This window comes from Lepidochelys olivacea (genome assembly GCF_965140295.1).
Source record: "Lepidochelys olivacea isolate rLepOli2 genome assembly, chromosome: 5".
NCBI classification, from domain to species: Eukaryota; Metazoa; Chordata; order Testudines; family Cheloniidae; genus Lepidochelys; species Lepidochelys olivacea.
Window position 1 is genome coordinate 101,682,937 of NC_140415.1, and position 20,945 is coordinate 101,703,881.

General features: G+C 45.9%; 1 protein-coding gene across 1 annotated transcript; it reads left to right on the top strand.

Moving 5' to 3' along the window:
• The first annotated feature begins 7,062 nt into the window (after window positions 1–7,062).
• Window positions 7,063–20,617, top strand: DMRT3 (doublesex and mab-3 related transcription factor 3). The gene is made up of 2 exons (XM_084629723.1): window positions 7,063–7,970; window positions 18,885–20,617. The coding sequence occupies exons 1-2, from the start codon at window positions 7,541–7,543 to the stop codon at window positions 19,847–19,849; spliced, it is 1,395 nt and encodes a 464-aa protein (XP_084485849.1). The 5' UTR covers window positions 7,063–7,540; the 3' UTR covers window positions 19,850–20,617.
• Window positions 20,618–20,945: the final 328 nt, after the last annotated feature.

Consider the following 20,945-nt stretch of genomic DNA (forward strand, 5'->3'; position numbering starts at 1 on the left):
AAAATGAACCCTGCTCCACTTAATGGGATCGCCCTTGTATTGGGATGATGCGCACTGTGTGAAGACAAATTGAAACTGATTTGTTCGGCGCCTCCCAACTCCCCTCTCTTGCTAAGACAGAAAGAGAGAGTGAGATCAGTAGCGTTAGAGATGCAGTAAGAAGGGCCTGGACACTTTTCCTAAAAGTTACAGGTCGTCAGCACCCGTTTTGCTCACGATCCGATTTCTTCTTTTGATAGCTTCCACGGCACGCGCTGGTCTAGTCAGAGGGTGACAAGAGTTAACCAAACGCAGAAGTAATTGATTTTTAACAGCCGCTTACTGGAGGTGATTCTGATCTCACACCCATGTAAATTCATTCCGCTAATAGAGTTGCTCCTGATTTATAGTGGAATGAGACCAGAATCAGGCCCCTCTCTTTCAGGGATGCTACTAGTGAACAAATGTCCACCCTATAAGAATAGGGGGCTATTTTATACCCAATAAGACGCTAATTTATACCAGTTGAGGATCAGACCCCGTGAGTTTTCCCCAGATAGCTTTATTTAAAGGTATGAACTTCTTAAGGGATAGATGCTGCCCCTCTCACAACTGGTCTACTCAGGGCATAAACTCTGCTCTCACTTAATGAGGTCACACGTGTCCCAACCGAGGGCAGAATTTGGCCGTAAGGCCTGTATAAGGGCACAGTACCCACTAAACTCCCTTAAGGCATCAATTTCACAGCGGAAAAACCGGCTAGTTCTGATGGAACAATGTTCGCATTGGATGTTGTTCGTTTCTGGCTGTAGGTGGATTGAATCCTTGATGCCGCTGCGCTTTTTAATGACTAATACGGTAGCAGCCTTAAACAGCCCTGACAGTCTCCACATAGCCCAAGGACGGCTAGAAGGCTTAGTTAGCAGCCAGAGCCCCATGAGACAGCAGGGTCGATCTAAGTGTTAACAGGGGATGCCCTAGCCTGGTGGATGTGCTGAAGACTGCCCCTGGAGCCCCGGTGGTACTGCTGGGAAAGCGCTTAGCCTAAGGGCAGGCTGCCTGCTGCAGGTTAAATCAATGAGAGTTTACCATTGGCAGCAGGATCGGGCCCCAGTATGGAAGCCCCTGGAAAGGAAGGGCCCGTTGGCCCAATCCACTTGAAGGACCAACTCAGCAGCGGGGTTTGTTACTTTAACTGCTCGCCGCCTTCTCTCGGCATCGGACCCCGAACGGCATCCCAGCGTCTTGTCACCTCTGGCTGGAAGACTCCGCCAGAGAAGTGATTAAACCTTGGCTTTGCACAACAGCGCTCCTGGCAGTTAGTTCTGAAGGCTGATGAACAGGAAAGTTCAAACAGGGGGGGAAATTGCCTATACGGGTTGTAAAAACAGACTCGAATAAGCGTCAGGTTCTGAGAGTAACAAAGAAAGGTAAAATTCGCACGCTCGTTCTCGGGCTGCCTTCGAAAAGCACGTCCTAAAATCCCCGTCTCCGCCCTCTTTGAACATGTCCTTTCATCAAGGGAAGGGCTCACCTTTAGTGTTAATTAAAAGTTTTTCTATTTAACCGACTTGCTTTCTAAAAACAAAACGCCAACTTTTCCTTGGAGATTGTAAAAAGCGGTAAAAGCACCCGATCATTCCGTCTGATCATTTGTCCAAAGATATATTTAGATAGTGTTTAAAGTGTCCTAAGCATCTGCACATCTGACAAGACCGGTAATACTTCTACGGGAGATACCAGTACCCCAGGTAAATGTGTAGAGCGTTGGACTATGTTTCCTGTCTGCGTTTTTAATTCTAGGCACTCTTCTTTAGAAGCTATGCTGTATTTACCCACAGTGTTTAAGCTTAAAGAGTGATAAAGAAAAGAAAGTTACAGGATACGCAGGGCAGCCACGTAGCAAAGGTCCATTGGGCTTTTAGCCTCTCGCAAGTGGTTCAAAGAACTAGATTTCAAATTTGCTAATTTAAGGCAGTCATTTTTTAGTCAAACACGTGCAAAACATCCTCCCACACGAGCTCTCAAGTGAGCAATGGTTTTTAAAGGGCTGAACGTCTCATCTAAAAAGTAGCCCAGTTCCACACGTTAGGAAGAGTTTCTTCATGATTTGATACTCCTCCAACAGCACGAGAGAAACCTGCTTGATCCCTTGTATAGCAAGTGGCAACACCCCTCAATATTATATTGTCACCCCCCGTTCGCCTGTATTTAAAGTTCCACATTATTACACAGACCCTATTTCTAATGGCCTATCAGATGTGTTAACATTGCTTCAAAGCTACCTGGGTGTATGGAAGTAACGGGATAAAGTTAAAGCAATTAAATGCCAACCGAAAGTTTACTTGTTTGATTGCGTTGTTTTTTAACATCGAATCGCTTTAGAAGAAGTCTCAGCACTACCGATGAAGTGTGAGTTTATTTTGCAAATATTTCCATGTTTCATCTCATATTCCAGGAATGCTCAGCGAGATTCTCTCCCCTCCCACCCCCGTGAGATATCGGTGTTTTTCTTGTTTTCCATCGAGCGAGCTGTAGAAAGGAGGCAGTCATTTTCCTAATGCTCTCAAAATTAGCTCTCTTTCAGACTAGTATTGGCTTTTAATGGTGGAGATAATGTGCGGGGAGGAGACGTGGCTTCGCTTGGAAGAGGAAGGCAAAAACACCTGAACCCTGGGGTTTTGGAAAACTTGAAACTTTTTTCTTTCAGATTCCTTCAGGTTCTCGAGTTGCAGGAAATGCCCTTTGTGCAGTTTCGTGAAGATACCGTGAAGTGGAGCATTTCGCGTGAACGGAGTTTCTAAACGGAGTTCTGAGCCAGCGGCCTTTTGCTGTAACCGACGAACTTTAATGTTTCAGCGAGCGCCGAAGTTCACGAGTTCCGAACCTGTCATCGATTTCTTGTCACCGAGGTGTCTTCCGCTGGCTGGGGGCGGGGGGGGGGGTATTTTCTTCCCTTGCCTGTGGAGCCCTGGGTTTTATATATCCTCAAACAGAAATAGCTCCATCTGAGCAACCAAGCCCTCAGCATCACATTTGTCACACGGCCTGTTAAAATTGTCCCAAACTATTTAGTCATCGCTGATGGTCTCGTTAGCAGATTGTGTAAGGGGTTAACACGCTTCTCTGGGGCAGGTGGTTTGTTTGATGCGATTACGTTATATTCGCTGCACTGGCTAAAGAACAGTGGGAAAGAGGCCATCAGAGATGAGGTACGTTCATTGTTCTGTTGCATAGCCGAGCGTTGCCTATTTCTAGGATCAGCATTATCACTGGGGGCAATTATACCTCCTGGAACACGGTTGGCCCAGTTTAAAAAAACAAGCACAACACATTCGCCTTTCAGAACAACCGGCGCTGTACTTTAGTGCCACCAAACCAGGCTTTTTAACTTCGACGACACTCTCATTCCTTCGAGATCTCAGCCGGATGTAAAGAAAAGAACTGGCGAGATTTGTGGATACTGTACATTAAAGACAGTCCAAGGGAACTTCAGGAACATTTTCTCTGCAGGGTGCCAAAGGGGGTGTAACATGAAAATACAAATCGTCACCTTTCTTTCAAAAATGTTTACGAATGGTTGGTAATCAGTGACCTTTATTAATTCTATTCAGATCTCTAGTGCTTCCTTGGCTGCTTGCTAGGCAGCTTTGACTAATTATCTGTGTGATCCTGGGCAGGATAAGCCCCTCTATTTCTGAAATCTGCCATGTATTTAATGTCACTGATTTCAATGCAGCGCACTTTATTCGTTGGAGGACCCATCCCAATTGATATGTGTTTCTGTCCTCAAGTAATTATGTGAGAACACGAACATTTAATGCCATCTGAAGTGACTGACTGACTGACTGACCAATCATAGGGCAAGTGTCTGCTCATCCGTCTTTTCCTTTTAATTTGACGTTAGCTAAGAGCATCTTTGAGATGTAATTGAAACTAACTCTATTACTCAAATCTCGAAGTGAGAAACGTTTGTAAACTTTGCATGAGGATCTATCTGAAGCCCAATTTCATGCAATCCAAAAATACAGATAGTAATTATAAATGTTCCTAATAAGTCCTATATTGTAGTTAATAGATAAACGTAGACGAATTCCCTCCTTGTCGTTAAGCCTCAATGGATGTCACATTATTTGTCAAACCAAGACCTTCCCTGAAGATCCATGCACTTCAAGTGCAAAATAATAATATGAACATACTATTCAGATGGCTGCTTTTGTTTGGCTTTCGATAACACGTCCAGGTTACACGTCCAGGTGTAATTTGCAAAAGCATTTCTAAGTGATCATTGGAAATTGTATTCCCTAGGCGTTCTAACCATTGTCTGTCAAACTGAGCGCTCACACCATTGATTATCATAAAAAAAAAATCAAAATCGAATGGAAACACGTTGTCAGTGGGTTCAGTGCAATTAAGTTACATTTGTTTTTTCACTCCATCTTTCCTGATTTCTTGGAGGATTTTTCCCATAAAAGTCTAAGCTGCTGGACTTAGTGGAACCAGGCACTTTCCCCTAACTGTTATTTGGACCATATGCTCTGCACATTCATTCTCTTTCAATCTATTCTTCTGGGCACTAACTGCTAACACGTTATAGTCACCTTGAAATTTCCTCTGCTATTTTCCAATTAAAAGCTTAATAGCCCTGGTAACGGAGTTCATGTGGTGAAGTTTACCATAGCCCCTTCTTCTGAAAGGCTTTCTGCTGGGATCCCATTATGTGCTTGAATAAACCTTTTCTAAAAACAGAAATGGGACTCGGGGTTGTCAGGTGTTGGGTTACAATAGACTTTCAGGCAGGGGACATTTTACTAACATAAATACAAACCTGTCCCTATAGGGAGATGTTGTCAAATACTAGGATATGAAAAACATTCCCATCAAATATGAGAAAAGGATTACTGCACTATATCAAACGAGTATTTCAATCTCACCTCCCAATGTGCACTCAAGTGAGAGAGGGGGGCCTTAGACCTAAGTATGCCTGTGAATGTTAGCGGTAGAGAGATAGCTATGGAGGACTTGTGGCACCTTAGACTAACAAATGTATTTGAGCATAAGCTTTCAAAAGCTTGTGCTCAAATAAATGTGTTAGTCTCTAAGGTGCCACAAGTCCTCCTTTTCTTTTTGCGGATACAGACTAACACGGCTGCTACTCTGAAACCAGAGATAGATATGTAACCAGATAGCTGACAGACCTGCTGAGAGACTCCCTGGGCTGGTATATGAAATCCATAACCTTGGAATACAGTACAAAACATCCATATTTTAGAAAGATTTCATTTGGGGATCTCAATATATGGCTAGATAAAATTCAATTAGATATTGATATATCCCCCAAGAGCCCCATTAATTAATCACCACAGTTGTTCCATGTATTACACTACAAATTATTAAAAATGTATTCATTTTCCGGAGTCATTCATTCAGTGCAATCCCATGTATTGAATTCATTAGCTCATGCGCGCATGGCTTCTGTAGATTGCTGTGCAGCATATTTACATTGTTTTAAAATTAACCTTTCAGGTATTTATTTGGGTGCATGGATTAGATGTCGCTACTCATTTTACTTTATCAAAAAAAAAAAAAACTCCTGTTAATCTAGTTTGTGTTTTTGCAAGAATTTCAGAGGGTTTAAAATTCCCCGTAGCGACTACACAATCATGGCAAGGTGGTCTGTGGGCTATTTTCAGTGTGAGACTCATACCAAGCAACAGAAAGGAAATGCAGACGACAGACGACGCAGAAGAAAGGTTTTGTTTGTATTCCTATTTGTCTGTGCTGCAAGAAAATGGAGTGTATCCTACACCGGATCAAATGCAGTTTTCTGGTAAAGTAAAGTTGGTCAGCAACAGATGAATTTTAAAACAGGATGTGGTCCCTGAAGCCCGCCGGATAATAAAATATGAACCAACCCATCCCGAAACTGGATACATAATTCGGAATAAAGCATTTTAAAAATGGAATATGTAACAGAATGAAAGACCATTTTTGCTGTACACATACATCACACTTTTATTCCCCCAGGCAAAATATTTTTAGACCTTAATTAGCAATATATGTTTAAAGTGTGCTAATTAGGCAATTAATTTAAAATAGCAGTTCCAGTATAAACATAATTTATTTTTATTTATTTATTTATTGGAATAAAGTATGAAAACTTCGAAGTGTTGCATCCAGTCCTTTACACGGTGAAATTAATTTAATGTCCAAGCAGAAGGTTATATGTACCCTAAGAAAACAAGTTACAAATGAAATGTTGATGCACTCCTCTAATAAACATCTGTGGTAAGTCTGTCCTCCACAAACTGTATTCACTTTCTTTCCTGCAATGTAATCATTAAACTTTGTGTTTAACTTCTCGCTGCCATCTGAGAAATATCTTTGTTAAGTGATGTAGGTGAAACATCGCTGTGTTTGGAAGTTTTAAAAAAGGATTACTAGTATGCATCAAACAAATGAATTAAGAGGCTGCACGAATTTGATGTGAATTGTGTTTCCTCTCTACAGGGACGGTTTACATACAAGTAGCCATCTTGGGGAGGAACATCAAAAAGCAAGAATGGATGCATGATGCAGCCCGTAACTAAATAATAAGTGTAGGCTTAGATTTTTGAATGACATGTGATCTGAGCTTGGCAGTTTAAGAGCCTGTGGGGGGGGGGGGGGGAGTTAAGCATGGCAGCATTCAAGATGTTCATTTCTAATGCAGCTTCTCTTTACCTTAGTCCTCTGAAACGTAGATGAATGAGTTCAGCAAATACCTTTTTAAAAGCCTCAACATCTCTGCCCAGCCCTGAGGGGCAGAGATAATTTTATTGAGGAAACTTGTTATTTATGTATTTATGTATTTATTTATTTTTGGTGGGAGCGAGCCTGCTTGGCTGCGCCTTCGTCTTTGAAGTGCTTATGCCGATGGTGTTGAATGGGGCTCCTGGATCTGGGGTCCTGGGAGACTCTGATCCCCCTGCCTGAACTTGAGAAACTTCCCCAACAAACCAAATCCCGTCATTGCCTTCCTCGCCTCCTCCCTCCACCGAGGTGGGCTGGGCACTCACAGGTCCCCAGCTGAACCTCCAACCTGCTCACCAGTCTCCTGCCCAGGGAGGGAGAAACACCAGCGCCCTGCCCCTTCCTGCAGGGACTTCGCTTGGGGGCGGGAGAGACCATTTGTCCCTGACTCGAGAGGGAACCCCCCCGACCCCCCACTCCCCAGCAGCTGCCTAGGAGGCTGGGCGCGCCCCCTCCCCCCGTGGCGCCGGGCTGCAGGGAAGGTGAAGGGCAGGGAGCGGAGGGGCGGGGAGCGGAGCTGGGAGACGGCGGCGCGGAGGGGAGGCTCCGGCACTGGGCAGAGCGCTCTCCGCCGGGTCCCAGCCGCAGCCGCCGGCGCCGGGAAACCTGCCCGCAGCAGCCGCGGAGGGAGCAGCAGCCGCTGGATGCGATCGCGCCCGTAGCGCCCGGCGGGATTTCGCCAGCGAAGAGCCCCCGGCCCCTCCCCGGCACCCGGCGGCCGCCCCCTTCCCCGCTCTGCCCCCGGCCCGGCTGGGCTCCCGCGCGGGGCATGAACGGCTACGGCTCCCCGTACCTGTACATGGGCGGCCCGGTGTCCCAGCCGCCCCGGGCCCCCCTGCAGCGCACCCCGAAGTGCGCCCGCTGCCGCAACCACGGCGTGCTGTCCTGGCTGAAGGGCCACAAGCGCTACTGCCGCTTCAAGGACTGCACCTGCGAGAAGTGCATCCTGATCATCGAGCGCCAGCGGGTCATGGCCGCCCAGGTGGCGCTGCGCCGGCAGCAGGCCAACGAGAGCCTGGAGAGCCTCCTCCCGGACGCCCTGCGCGCCCTGCCCGGGCCCCCGCCGCCGCCGCCGCCGCCCGCCGCCGCCGGCGGGGACTGCGCCCCGCAGAGAGCCCCCGCCGAGCTGGCCGCCGCCGCCGCCCTGCGCTGGGCCTCCGAGCAGCCCGCCGCCCTGCAGGCGCCGCTCCCCAAAGCAGGTAAGCGCCGGGGCATGGGGCGGCACGACCCGGGGGCTCCTCAGCGCCCGCGGGCATCAGGCGGGCGCGGGGGGGCCCGGACCCAGCAGGAGAGGAGCCCCCTCGGTGCCTGGGCAGGGGGCGGCTCCGCAGGCCACGGGCCCCGCAAAGCCGGGGAGGGCCCGGAGGAGGGACGGGGCCAGGCTCCGTAACAGGCAGCGGGCAGGGGGAGTTCCCCATAGCAGGTCGGGAGGGGCCCCCCGGGGGCAGGCGGGCCGCAGGCTCCGCAGCGCTGTGCCCCGCTCCGAGCCGGAGGGAGCCTGTGGTCCAGACCCGCAGCTGCCGGTCTTTGCAGACAGCTGCGGGGACCGCCCTCGCTCTGGGGAGTTCGGGCCGGTGCCGCGGGCTGAGAGTCCCTTCGGAGCCCGAGTCTGGCCCCAGGGCCGCGCCACCGGCTCTCCAGCAATGATTTCTGCTTCACGGCGGTGCCCGGGGAGGGGGTCAGATTCCGGGCCTGGGTGTTTGGGGAAGTGGGCACTGACCAGCTGCTGGCTTTCAAGAGAGATGAGCTGGCTTTTTGGGGCGAGGGGGCGTCTTAATAAATCGGATCGATTGTCAGGACTTTGTATTATTAAACCACACTGAAAGTGACTGGGCTGACTGGCCCGGGACTCGCTCCCTAAACCTGAACCATGGCCACTGAAAAATGATTAGAAGGAAACAGAATTCAACCTGCAAAGAGCCGACAGCTACTGACCAGGCACACGGGCACTGTACGGAATCAGACTGAGCGGGTAGAAACCCCCCCTAGCCCCAGTCCCTGCCCCGGCCTCAGCATTCGCCAGGCTGCAGAGCGGTGTCATTTCACAGCAGAGTCTCAGCCTGGGCTTTCCTCACAGGAAACCGAATAGCTGATTTAACTCACTTCAGGCCACGTCCTTCCCTTGGCTGTAACTCAGTCATGCCCCAATGGGAGGCTGCCCGAGTAAGGACGGGGCAAACATGGACAGCCATGCGTCTGCGTACCTTTACACTTGCAAACAGTGCTGGTTCCAGTGAGTGGTCCTTTTGAAAGCGGCGGGATGTAGCAATGTGAATGAAGACCGTTTACTTGTGAGAGATCCAAGGGTGGGGCCCCCGAGTGAGGGGCTCCCATGTTATGGTGATGAGTGCCCGTGCAAGACCCTCGATAGACAGTAAGGACCTCAGGAATTGCTCCAGAATTACAGCCCGGCCACGTTAAGGTCAGGTAGCACTTTGCATGTCACAGAAGCGGTACAGATTCCTAATGCGCCAGGTCTGAGCTTGCAAAGGCGAGGGGCTGCGGTGCGATTCCAGTCGGAGTCCCAATATAGCGCCTGCCTGGCGCCTTTGCAATAACTCAGTTCATCAGGTGGATCTTTAGTCAGCTCTGTTTTTTAGACGCTGCCCTATTTTTGTGTTGTGGTGGAGAAAACAGTTTAGGTAGAACAACGTGTCTCTTTCCCGCTCCGATGGGCACCTTTGGAGGCCGGAATACACTTTACATTTAAACCTCGGGCTTCGAATTAAACCGCTGAGTTGATTATTTTGCACCAGGTGATGAAAATCAACACACAACTAACCAGACCGCAATGAGCAGTTTTCGGCCCGAGCTGCTGTTCTGCTGAGGAAGGGGGCTTGTGACGTACAGCGTTTCCTGGATGCGCACAATTGGGAGTTACCCAGTTTGGGTGCACAGCTGTTCAGTGCAATTCTTGTTTAAGTTGATAGCTTTGGTGGGAACCCATTTCTGTGCCTCAGACGTACGGAGTAAATGAATGCCGATATATATCCATGGTTCCGTCATTGAAATTAACTAATGAATGGGCTGTTGGGAAGGGAAAGGAAACGCATGTAGTAAATGTTATTAGCCATATAGTACTAGTATCAGTTGACTAATATATGTATTATTTATTGTCCAACATCTCGAAACCAATCGGAACTTACATCGTATCCCATTATCACTGCAAATCTGAAATTAATCCCCGGAAAACTTTAGGGCTTGCACTTTTTTGTTCAGCTAAATCATTTAGGAAGGGGTAACCTTTCCCATCTCCAGGGGCAGAGGCTGCAGAACAATTCCCCAAGCCATAACAATACGCAATAAAACACTGAATATGCAGCGTCATTAAAAGAATAAGGGAGGGAACGGGCACGTTTGTTTTCTTTGAAGAGCAGCCGGTCATAAGAGTTCGAGACATGTCAGAAGGAAAACGAGACAACAGTGGCATCGTGTTTATATAGTTGAGATTCCTTTGACCTCCATGCAACATAAATACAGACATATTCCCTCTCTTTAGTTCCATTTAATTCTCTAAAATTAAGAAACTACCTATGCAAAGGGGTACATAAGTGAAGCGGTGTTGCTGCTGAGTGCAAATAGCACAGGGCTGATGCGTGGAAGAAACATTTTTCTGGGGACAAACACAAACCGAAGCCTTTTTCACCGAGTACGGGGCAAGAGCACACACTTATTAAAACATAAACTTCCAGGTGAAATCAACAGGAGCACAAAATGAACGGGTGTGGCCCAGAGAGGGTTTTTCAGCGGGTCAAACCAAAATTAGCCCATAAAAGACACAGAACTCTTGTAAACAAACCACTGGCTACAGAACGTAGATCGGTCACAAATATTTCCCCCTCAATTAATTATTATTCATGTATCTAGGGGTTTAAGATGGTTTGCGCATTGGGTAGTTTAACTTGCATGAGCTATTTTCAATATATCTACAGGGATTTTTTTCTGGACACTAATAACTGAAACAACTGCAGCCTTCGATTAGAGGGAATTTTAGCCCAAAGGGCCACGAACCCCTAGAAAGAAACGGAGTTGGATTTGCGACGATCTTTCCACAGCCATCTTTCAGCTCTTGAGTGTTTCTGTAACGACAGACTCAGCCCAGCCCGCTTGCTCCGCGAGCCAAAAATAAGGGTCATTGCAAAGGTGGGTTACTGGAGTTAGGTGCTCTCCTTCACCCCCATTATTCCTTCCTTCCCCAGTCGGCATCCCTCCACCTCAACGATGTAGGAGGGGCTGGTGGAAAAGAAAGCAAAGCGGGAGCTGATCAGCTCTCAACGCCAGATCTTTTCCGTGGTCCTTTCAGAGCGAGGGAACCCATAACCCTGAGCTGGCTGCTTCTCTGGACTTTTACAGGCCGCATTCCCTTTCTAGCTCGGAAAGGAGGGGGGCGGATATTCCAGAACCCTAGAGCTGCGCTGCGCGCCCCTTCTCCAGTGGCTAGGGAAGGAGCGCTGGCAGAGTTAAGTCAATTTGGCTGCAATGTTGTCAGGAAAGTTTCTGTGGTCTTCCGAGGCTCATTGCACTGTAGCCAGGGCTTGGCATTTTGTCCCACTTGTCATCGTTCCCAGAGGACAGGAAAGAAATGAAGTTGCTTACAGCAAATCTGTCGGTGGGGCCCTGGCTGGGTGGGATCGTTTCCGCAGGGGAATTAACACTGGATCGCTGTAATCGGAGCTAAAGGAAGGGAAACAGGCTCTTCCCCCGCGCCCCGAACAAAATGGGGCAAGATTTAAATGATAGCGTCGGAGGGAGGAAAGGAATCTAGGGGCCAGATCTCGTAGAGCCTTATGATCCCCCTAGGGAAGTCAAAGACTCCACTTGGGTGAGTAAGGCTAGTTTAGGTGCGCCAGGCTTTGCAGGGCCAGGCGCAGAGACGGCTTTCAGTGCCACAGGTTATTTTATTCTCCTTGCCACTGTGGAACCAGCTGGGCTTTCCCATCCTCCCCAAGGTCTGCTGCAGGGGCCTCCCCCCTTCCCCACGCACTCTGCTGTCAGCTCAGAAAGGAAGGAGCCTCCAGGGCAACTGTAGGACCAAGGTCTCCGCGGGCCATCTCCTTTCCTGCGCGCTCCGATGGATTGTCTGATTTACACGAGTTTTGTTACTTCTATTCTGGGTTAGTTCTGGCTGTGAACAGCTACCAGTGGCGCGGCGTGGGGCGTTGTGATTTCCCACCTCCCCTTGGGGCAGGCCCAGCGCCTGTCATTGTAAGGATTTGTAATGAGCCCCATCTCCATAACTCCTCCTAAATCAGACCCGGGTCCCGCTCCGGGTCGGAAAGTAAATATCAGGGGGAAGATAATGCAGGATTGGTGTAGACTGGGCCAGAGGGCGAAACTGTCCCTGATTTCGGTGGGGACGGGATCAGAGCCTAATTGTAATAGCCGAGAATTTGGGTTAAAAGCTCGCTCTTTCAGAGGGTGGCCCGTTGATTTCTAAACAGGTAGTTCGCGACCAAAGCTTCTCCTAAACATGCCCGTGTGTGTGTGTGTGTGTGTAGATTCTAGCCCTGCTCACAGCATCTCCCTCATCACACAGCTACACACGACGACCACACACGGCTACGCGGCTTGAGCTGCCAGCCAAAGAACTCACTGAATATTAGCTCGAGTCGTGTTAACCTGGAGTCCAGCTCCCTCTTTTCATCTGCTATTGGCTCTTAGCCCTGCCCTTGACTTCCAGCCCCCAAACTTCTCGGTCCCCTTGTTCAGTCATCCCTCCCCGGCCTGGGCTATAAGCACTATTCCCACTCTGAGCGACACATTTAGCTCTCTGCAAACCCACCAGTAACCCGCAGAAGCGTTGCCACTTCTCCACCACCCCATCCGAAGCTTAAATCTCTGCATGCCGTACTCGCTTCCCCATCCTGCTAAAGAACAGGCCAGGGACGCTTACAAATCCAGAGTGAGGAGGGGTGTCTTGTGTGTCTGGGGGAGGAAATGCCAGGAAAATCCCGGTTCTGCTCCCTCCAGCAAGTGCAACAGAAATAAACTCCGCCAGCAGGATATAAATCTGGCGGACAGAAGCGATGTTGACTTGCACACCCAACTTTCTTTCCCCCCTGATATATGAACTTCCCAGTTTAAAAGATTACTGTAATCACAGGAGGACAGTGTAAATCGAATCTGATAGCAATAACTTTTGGAGAAGGTCAGGCTCAAGTGAAATGTTACCAGGCAACAGGCATTTTGTTTGCAAAATACAATCAAAGAGCATTGATGAGAAATTTTTCCCTGCCAGCCAGTCAGCACTTTCTGCTAACAGCTTTACGGGGGAAAAGGAGTAAATCTTTATAAATCAATCTGTCAGGAGCTCTCCCAGCCCCTTCCCTCAATGGTGTTGCACTTCTTCGTGGAAAGGGAGGGAGATTTTGCTTATCTGCACCTCCGCTGCCTCCCTGGATGCAAGCCCTTCAGAGAGTTACTCCCTCCCAATGACTCTGCTTTCTCTCATTTTTAATTAAGGTTGCAACTCACGGGGCTCATTCGGAAACTGCCAGGCAGGTTGCTTTGCGTTCGTTGTAAATAGACTTCCTTTACAATCAGGGGGCAATAGAAAGCAAGGCTGATATACCTCAAAACAGCCGACCACCCCTCTGGATCGTTCCTTTTAAAACCGGATTCACCAGTCCGGTACTTTTCTTAATTCACAGAGTCATAGAAATTGGAGATGGGAGACAACTTTTAGATCCTCTCTCCCCTATAGAGTATGGTTCCTAGATACCACAGTGAATAGCATACTGGAGAGCGGTAACAGGATTGTTCCCTAGGATATATTAGCCAGTGCTTTGTCCCATCTTTTATAACTCTGGGCTTTAGAGCCATCCAGTGTGTCCTGATTTAGGGCCAGGTTCTAATACCCTTTACTTGGACTACTTTACTCCTGGAGTAGTCCTGATCACTTCAATAAGGCTATTTTCCCAGTAAAGTTCAGTTCGGGAATCAGAATCTGTTCCTTAGACTGTAGTTTTCTTAATTTCTTCCCATTACATTACACCATCTTGTGCCACTCCAAATAATTCTTCCTCCTCCTATCTTCACCCTTCCCATAAACATGGGTCTCCTCTCCCTGTGCCTCAGTAATTATTAGTGCTTCTAAACAAATACTATGAAGAAGCCACACTGGGCCTTTCGTTGATTTAAGTGCTAGGTTTTGCTTAAAACTCACAGCACAACATTGCCCGTGGGGAAAAAAATAACTTAGGAGCAATCACTCTCCATCTGCCCAGGAACCACAGGCCTTTACAAAGAGGGGAGGAAGTTTGCAATGAAATGGGCTGCTGCGGATTTTTTTGGGGTAGTGACTATTATAACAGTTTCATAGGGATCCACGGTATTTACCGTGTCAGGTCATTACGGGGACAGAAACCGGGATAACAGTAGTTAGGGGTGGGCTCCAGGTAAATTTGGGTTGCAGGTAGAGCCCTCCTAATCAGATACAGTTTAGACCCATTTTCGGGAAGGGCTATCAGTGGGACTATTAAGGGCAGCAGGATTTATCCCAAAGAATTAAACATGTTTTCAGTGAAGGAATGAACTGGAGAGAATGGCTTTTTGTCTGGCTGTCTTTCATGGGTACTTACATGGCCCCATTATCATAGTATATGAAATCTCACAATCTTTAATGTATTTATGTGTAAGGAAGAGATATACTGTATAGACATCTCCCTTAGAGCTCACAATCCCTGTGGCCATGTATGTCTACATCTTTACAGCCCATACATACACACGCTTCTCCCATTGCTCTGTGTATATATATCTATATCTTGCTATAAAATGTGTGTGTGAGTGAGTGAGAGAGAGAGAGACATGTTATGGAAGTTCTCCATTATTAGTATAAACAAGGAAAGCTATTCTCTCTGGTTACCTGAGGGCTAACAAAACAGGGCACTGAATGCATGCAATCTGAAACAGCATATGTGTTATTAAAAACAATTCTAAAAGTTGCATGAAGCCAAGATTTATTTCTATAAAATACAGATCACCTTCAGGAGAAGTTAGAGAATATCACAGAAAGATACAGTGGGCTAAGAACAAAGTATACATTCATTTTTAGTTAAATCTATATTTTAGTAGTTGAAGACTCATCCTATACTTGGGAGTAATATAAAATTAAAGCCCTAGATGTGGCTAGTCTGCATGTTACATTTCTGCATTTCACTATCAAAATATTTGTATGGATTTGTAATATAGCTTTCCAACTCCTTCATTATTTAACAGTTGTTATTCTCTGCCCATTGCAAATACATAAAAATCTAACCTCAACCATTCCCACAAAAAGAGGGAAATGAACCAACAAAAATTACCCTTTGCCAAACACCACTTGCATACCATCTATGCATTTGCTAGAGGAACTAGTGTTCAGATAAGTTGCACAAAATAAACAAATTGCCTTCCAGGCAAGAAATCAGCATGACCTGTTAAGTGGTTCAAGGCAGTCACCATCTGACCTGTCAAAGAAACTAGACATTTGTGACATCTACAGGTCATCATGAGTTTTGAATTGGTGCATGCCACATCCAGATCAGTTCAGCAGGAAAAAGGCTTTTGACTGACAACCATACAGAGAAGAATTTTATTATAAGAATAGGATCAACCCTACTATATATAATTTTCTAAATGTTTACTAAGGGTAGGAAGGAAAATCCCTGTGAAGTAGTAACAATGAGGAACAAATATTTCATTTAAATAGTTGTAATCTACCTTTGTGACTCTGATACTAGGAGGATGTGGGCAGTCCGTGGAGATGCATACCCCTCCTGCATGTAGTGCATGTTTCACCAATCACAAGCCCAGTTTCGGGGCTAGGAATAAGGATTTTTATAGGGTATGTGTATTATGAACCTATCCGGATGTCACTGAAGTCAGAGAGTATGCACATACTTTTAGATTTTTAGTTCAATAGATGTAATGTCTAGAATCTGAAAACACTTTTAAGTCAAATTTCATAAAGACAAAGTAGAAAATTTGAAAGCTAATTAACCCCACCCCCAAAACATAAAACTCATAAAGTAATAATTTCACAAGGCCAGAGCTGTATTTAACTGATTTGGGAGATGTAATATGAATATATTTTCCCATATATATTTGCTAGGTTATGGTGCCCAGTATTAAATGTAAGCTACATAGCAATAAATACATTTTGGAAACTAAGAATACTTCTGAAATACACTTACTTGCATGCAATTTACAAGAAAAAATACCACCATACTATCTTCCTCAAGTGTCTGTGTACCAGAAATAACCACGCAGGGGCAAGAGCTGCTGCAGCTTATCTCCCAAGCTCTGTCCTGCAGTCTTTCCACATGTAAAGTTCCTATTGATGTTAATGGAAGCTACACTTGAAGAATGCAGGATCAGGTCCTTAAAGTCAGCACACTGCAGCAGTTGGGTGTCTGCAGAGGATGAAGGTGGGTAGCATATGGAGTACCAAGAGTTCTCCTCTAATAATGTCTGGCCTACACACAATTACCTTGTACACACACACGTATATCAATTTTAAAATGTTTATATCATTTTTGCTTGTGTGTGGGTAAATTTCCTGTTTCCCTGTCCCTGTTTTCTTTTGCTGCTAAGACAGAAATGACACACATGGAGCACGCAGGAAGTGCACACACATTGTTTTCTGCTTGATACAACAGCATGTGAAATTATAACTTCTGTTCATAGCCTAATTGTGCATCAGACATGGCCATAGTGCATAAACTGGTATGGTAGGGCCTGAGCTTGATATTGCAAAACAGATGCTAAAAAGCAAACTTTAAAGGTAACCAAACTTTTCTTAATATTTTTCATATACACTGGATTTCCAGGAAGAGGGAGTTAAGGGGGATGAAATCTCCACAAGGATTTCTGACTTGCTGAATTCCTCTGCAATTATTCCATCTGGGAAATGGGGTTTGCTCTCCTGAAGAATGAATCATGCATATCCCAGGAGTTCTGCAGGAGGCCAGGACCATTCCCATATAAGCCCTGAATCTCTGTGCTGGTTCTGGAGCCCCAGTATCTCTCCTTCCAATCAAATTCACTACCAGGGCCTACCCCAGGCTCCCAAGGCAACCTGCAGAGGAAGGCTCCCTCACAGCAGATATGTGTATGTGTGACAAAACAGTAATACAGCCCCAGCTCTGGGAATTTTCTCAAGACCTGGGAAAGGGGGATGTTGTCACAAAGATCACTAAGCCCTTGTTCTGCGTGGGAGCAGATCTCAGAGGCTGAGCTGACCAATAATAATACATTTAATCAGCACCATGAGAAAATGAACACTCCCCTATCTGGTGATCACTAGGAAAGAGATTCCATGCAGTGGACAGACGGGGCACTCCAGATTGTTTGTCTGCAAGCCTATCTGAAGTAACTTACAGTTTTGAATGAGTGGTTACTAGCATGATTTCCAGCCCCAAAGCTCCTTGCTTGCTCCAGGCTGCTTCCTTGTGCTAGTAAGGTTAATAAACCCTCATTTTAGTGCAGTTTTGCAACAAAATGTTTGAAGGCTTTGTTCAGTGTTTATTTAAAAAAACAACAACAATTAGGGCCAGGTTCTGCCAGCCTCACCCTTACCATCAACAACATACTCCATGCTGAGCTCTAGTAAAATCACTGGAGTACTTCAGGGAGTAGGATACTACTCTACATGAGTCAGGCAGGCGGAATCGGTCCTTAGCGAAATAACAGTGAATATCTCCCAGCAAAATATATTGAAACCTTTCTCTTTAAAAAATGCCAGCGAACCAACTCTCCTGGCTTATTTTGTTTATTTCTACCAAGGAGTCACATTGAAAAGGGTTCCAAAATCTTTCCACATTCTGGCCAAGTTTTTCAAAAGTGACCAGTGATTTTTAGGTGTCTCCATTTTTGGGTGCCCTGAAAGGGGCCTGATTTTCAGAGTTGCTCAGCATTTCTGAAAATCAGACACCTTTAAGGCATCCCAAGTTGGACATGCAAAAAGTGAGGTACTCAAGATAACTAGTCACTTTGGAAAATCTTGGCCTCCTTCTCTATAGTGTACTAAATTAATTAGGGTATAATAGATTATAATCTAACTGATATACAGAGAACTAGGGCTTCATGAATCTAAGGGGCAAATTCTACCCCCTTCCCTTTTCCCAGACATAGTGGGAATATTATAGTCTGCTGCACAAGGTAAGAGTGCAGGTGTAGGAGAGATGAGACAAGAGGCTATTGCCCCAGCATGTCACTGAGCTGTGCTCTATGGACTGGGGGGAACTATGTGGCTCAGAGTGGGGAGCAATGTTCCCCCTAATTTTTGACAGGCCATGTGCGCAAAAAATTTCTTCTGTGCAAATTTTTGGCAGGCCGTGTGTGCAAATATTTCTTCTGTGCAAATTTTTGTGCGCAGGGTGTTTCGCCGTGTGCGTGGGGTTTAGGATCTGTCTGTGCGCACAGCTTAGAAGGAACAGCGGTGGGGAGGGGGCTGGCTTGTGTAGGAGCAGAGGAAAAGTGTGCTGGCAATGAGGGCTTCTTCAGCCTTGAGACAGTAGTACTTATGGATGGCTTCACTAATGCTGTTTGGCCTTGTGGGGTTTATTTCTGTGCCCCAGGTCCCCTCAGAACACTTCAGTGCACAGTCCATTCACTAAGAGCATGATGTGGTCCTAAGAGAATACTGATTTAAAAGAGTGAAAATGCCTTTGGGGAAGGCTGGCATTCAGCTGATGTACTGGTGTCTTACGACTGGGAATCCCAGTTAGGAATGGCAGATCTAGCACTCAGCAGGATTAGCAGAAATGGAGTTAACCAAACCCATTCCCTTTCTATGTAATGTAGAAAGATGAAGATATTTACAAGGGGGTATCAAATGCGTAGTGCATTTCCCCTCAGGTCAGCTAGTCCTCAGTAGAGAGCACCATGCTGGCTTGAGCATTGGTATCGTATCATTTAGCGTGACACAGAGAGAGGGGTTTGGGTACAGGTTATTAATGTAGGCAAAATGGAAATAGGATCTCCACTTCATTCAACCATTTATTGTAATCTCAGGATATTCTTTCCTTCAGTAAATTCTTGCTTCATTCATGTTAACAAATGTATAATACAATGTATGAAAAAAGTTTTTGGGCTCTGTGAAAGGTTTAACCCAACTGCCTTCTACTTTACAGACATGACTGAGGAACGGTTGGGTGATACAAGTGGAACAGATAATGCTGAGACCTACAGTGACAAAGACACAGACCAAAGGAGTTCCCCTGATGTGACAAAAGCCAAAAGCTGCTTCACTCCCGAGAGCCCTGAAATAGTGTCAGTGGACGAAGGTGGTTATGCAGCCCAGAAAAATGGTGGCAGCACAGAGAGCAGACCAGGTAGTCCCAAGTACCACGCAGAACAGAATCATCTCCTGATAGAAGGTCCATCGGGGACAGTTTCTCTGCCTTTCAGTTTGAAGGCCAACAGGCCTCCTCTTGAAGTGTTAAAAAAAATCTTCCCCAACCAAAAGCCAACCGTGCTTGAATTAATCTTGAAAGGCTGTGGGGGTGATCTGGTAAGTGCTGTTGAGGTCCTTTTGTCCAGCCGATCTTCAGTAACTGGTGGGGACAGAACTTCTACAGAATCAGACAGTCTTGTTTTGCCTTCCAATGGGCACATTTTTGAACATACGCTGAGTTCATATCCTATTTCCTCTTCTAAGTGGTCTGTAGGATCAGCCTTCAGAGTTCCAGACACATTGAGATTCTCCACTGATTCTAGTAGTGTTGTGCCAAATCCTTTGGCTGTACCTTTACAGCACCCTTTCCCACAGCCACCACGATACCCACTGATGCTGAGGAACACTTTGGCGAGAAATCAGTCCAGTCCTTTTCTACCTAATGATGTCACCTTATGGAACACCATGACGCTGCAGCAGCAGTACCAGCTGAGATCCCAGTATGTCAGCCCGTTCTCTAGTAATTCTACCAGTGTGTTCCGAAGTTCACCTGTCCTTCCGACTCGCTCATCAGAAGACCCCAGGATCTCAATCCCTGATGATGGATGTCCAATTGTGTCTAAACAACCTATTTATACAGAAGATGACTATGATGAAAGATCTGATTCTTCAGACTCTAGAATACTCAATACATCATCTTAGAATGACACTTGACATGCGATAAGTAAGTGATATTTGCAATTCAGCTGAACTACTGGGCAACAAGAGGAGGGACACATTCTCTATGAAACCCTTGCAATTATATAAAAAAGTGACTTTGCTTGGTACTGTACATTAGCAATAAAGACATAACTTATTAAATTTCTTGCACTTCACTGGAAAATGCCAAATAGCTATACTCTATGGCTTTAGTGCTGAATGTTTATTACAAAAGAAGATTCTAATGCTCAGAATAATTATGGGAAAGCTGTGACTGTGGAAGATTTATAATAGAACCTAAAGCTGAAGGTCTGCCTTGCCCCTTAACTCAGACAACCGGGGATGTTAAAATAGAATACTTGAATGCTGTTTTATAAGAGAGAACTCCTCAGGACATAAGAAATCAAAAGAACGTAGTTCAATTGCAAATGGACTAAGCAGGGACCTTATATTCTTATGCCAATACTCATCCTTACATTTAACAAAAACAATAACAACCCCCTTCTCCCCAAAAACAAATCAAAATGACTTACTGCACATGAGACTATAGTGAACTGCTTCTGTGCTGTTTAAGCTTGGACACTTTTTAGAGACAACTAACATTAAGAATTATTCTTTTCACATGGCTAGATCAAAACATGTGTAATGTCAATGTAAAACCAATTACAGCTGTGAATTGCATGAAATGTATTGTGAAATAAACACAAGATTAAAAATTGTCAGGTTAATGTAGCATGCTAAGGACTCTAGAAAAATAAACTAAGAAGATGATCTTGGTTTATGTCATTTATATTTGGGCAAAGAACATTTCTAAAGTGAGGCCCAGAGCAGCAGTTGGTGCAAATATGCCTTCAATGGAGCTAGGCCAATTTGCACCATTTGAAGATCTGGCCAGGAACCTGAAGCCAGTGAATGAACATGACTAACGGTCAAACGGTCCCAAATGCTGTGGAGTGTTTATAAGCAGCATGGCAATCCTCACAGTACAAATGCTATCATCAGTCAAATGTTGTAGTCAGTTAAGCTAAGGTATCTTGAAGATATGTGTTTGCCGAGTCTGAGGAGGTTGACTGAGTAAAGCAGAATTTGCTATACTAGG

What these genes read in the sequence shown, in the direction of transcription:
- DMRT3 (XM_084629723.1), top strand. Translation starts at nt 7,541, where the DNA reads ATGAACGGCTACGGCTCCCCGTACCTGTACATGGGCGGCCCGGTGTCC. An exon ending in GGCGCCGCTCCCCAAAGCAG is followed by an intron (nt 7,971 to 18,884) that starts GTAAGCGCCGGG and finishes TCTACTTTACAG; the next exon opens with ACATGACTGAGGAACGGTTG.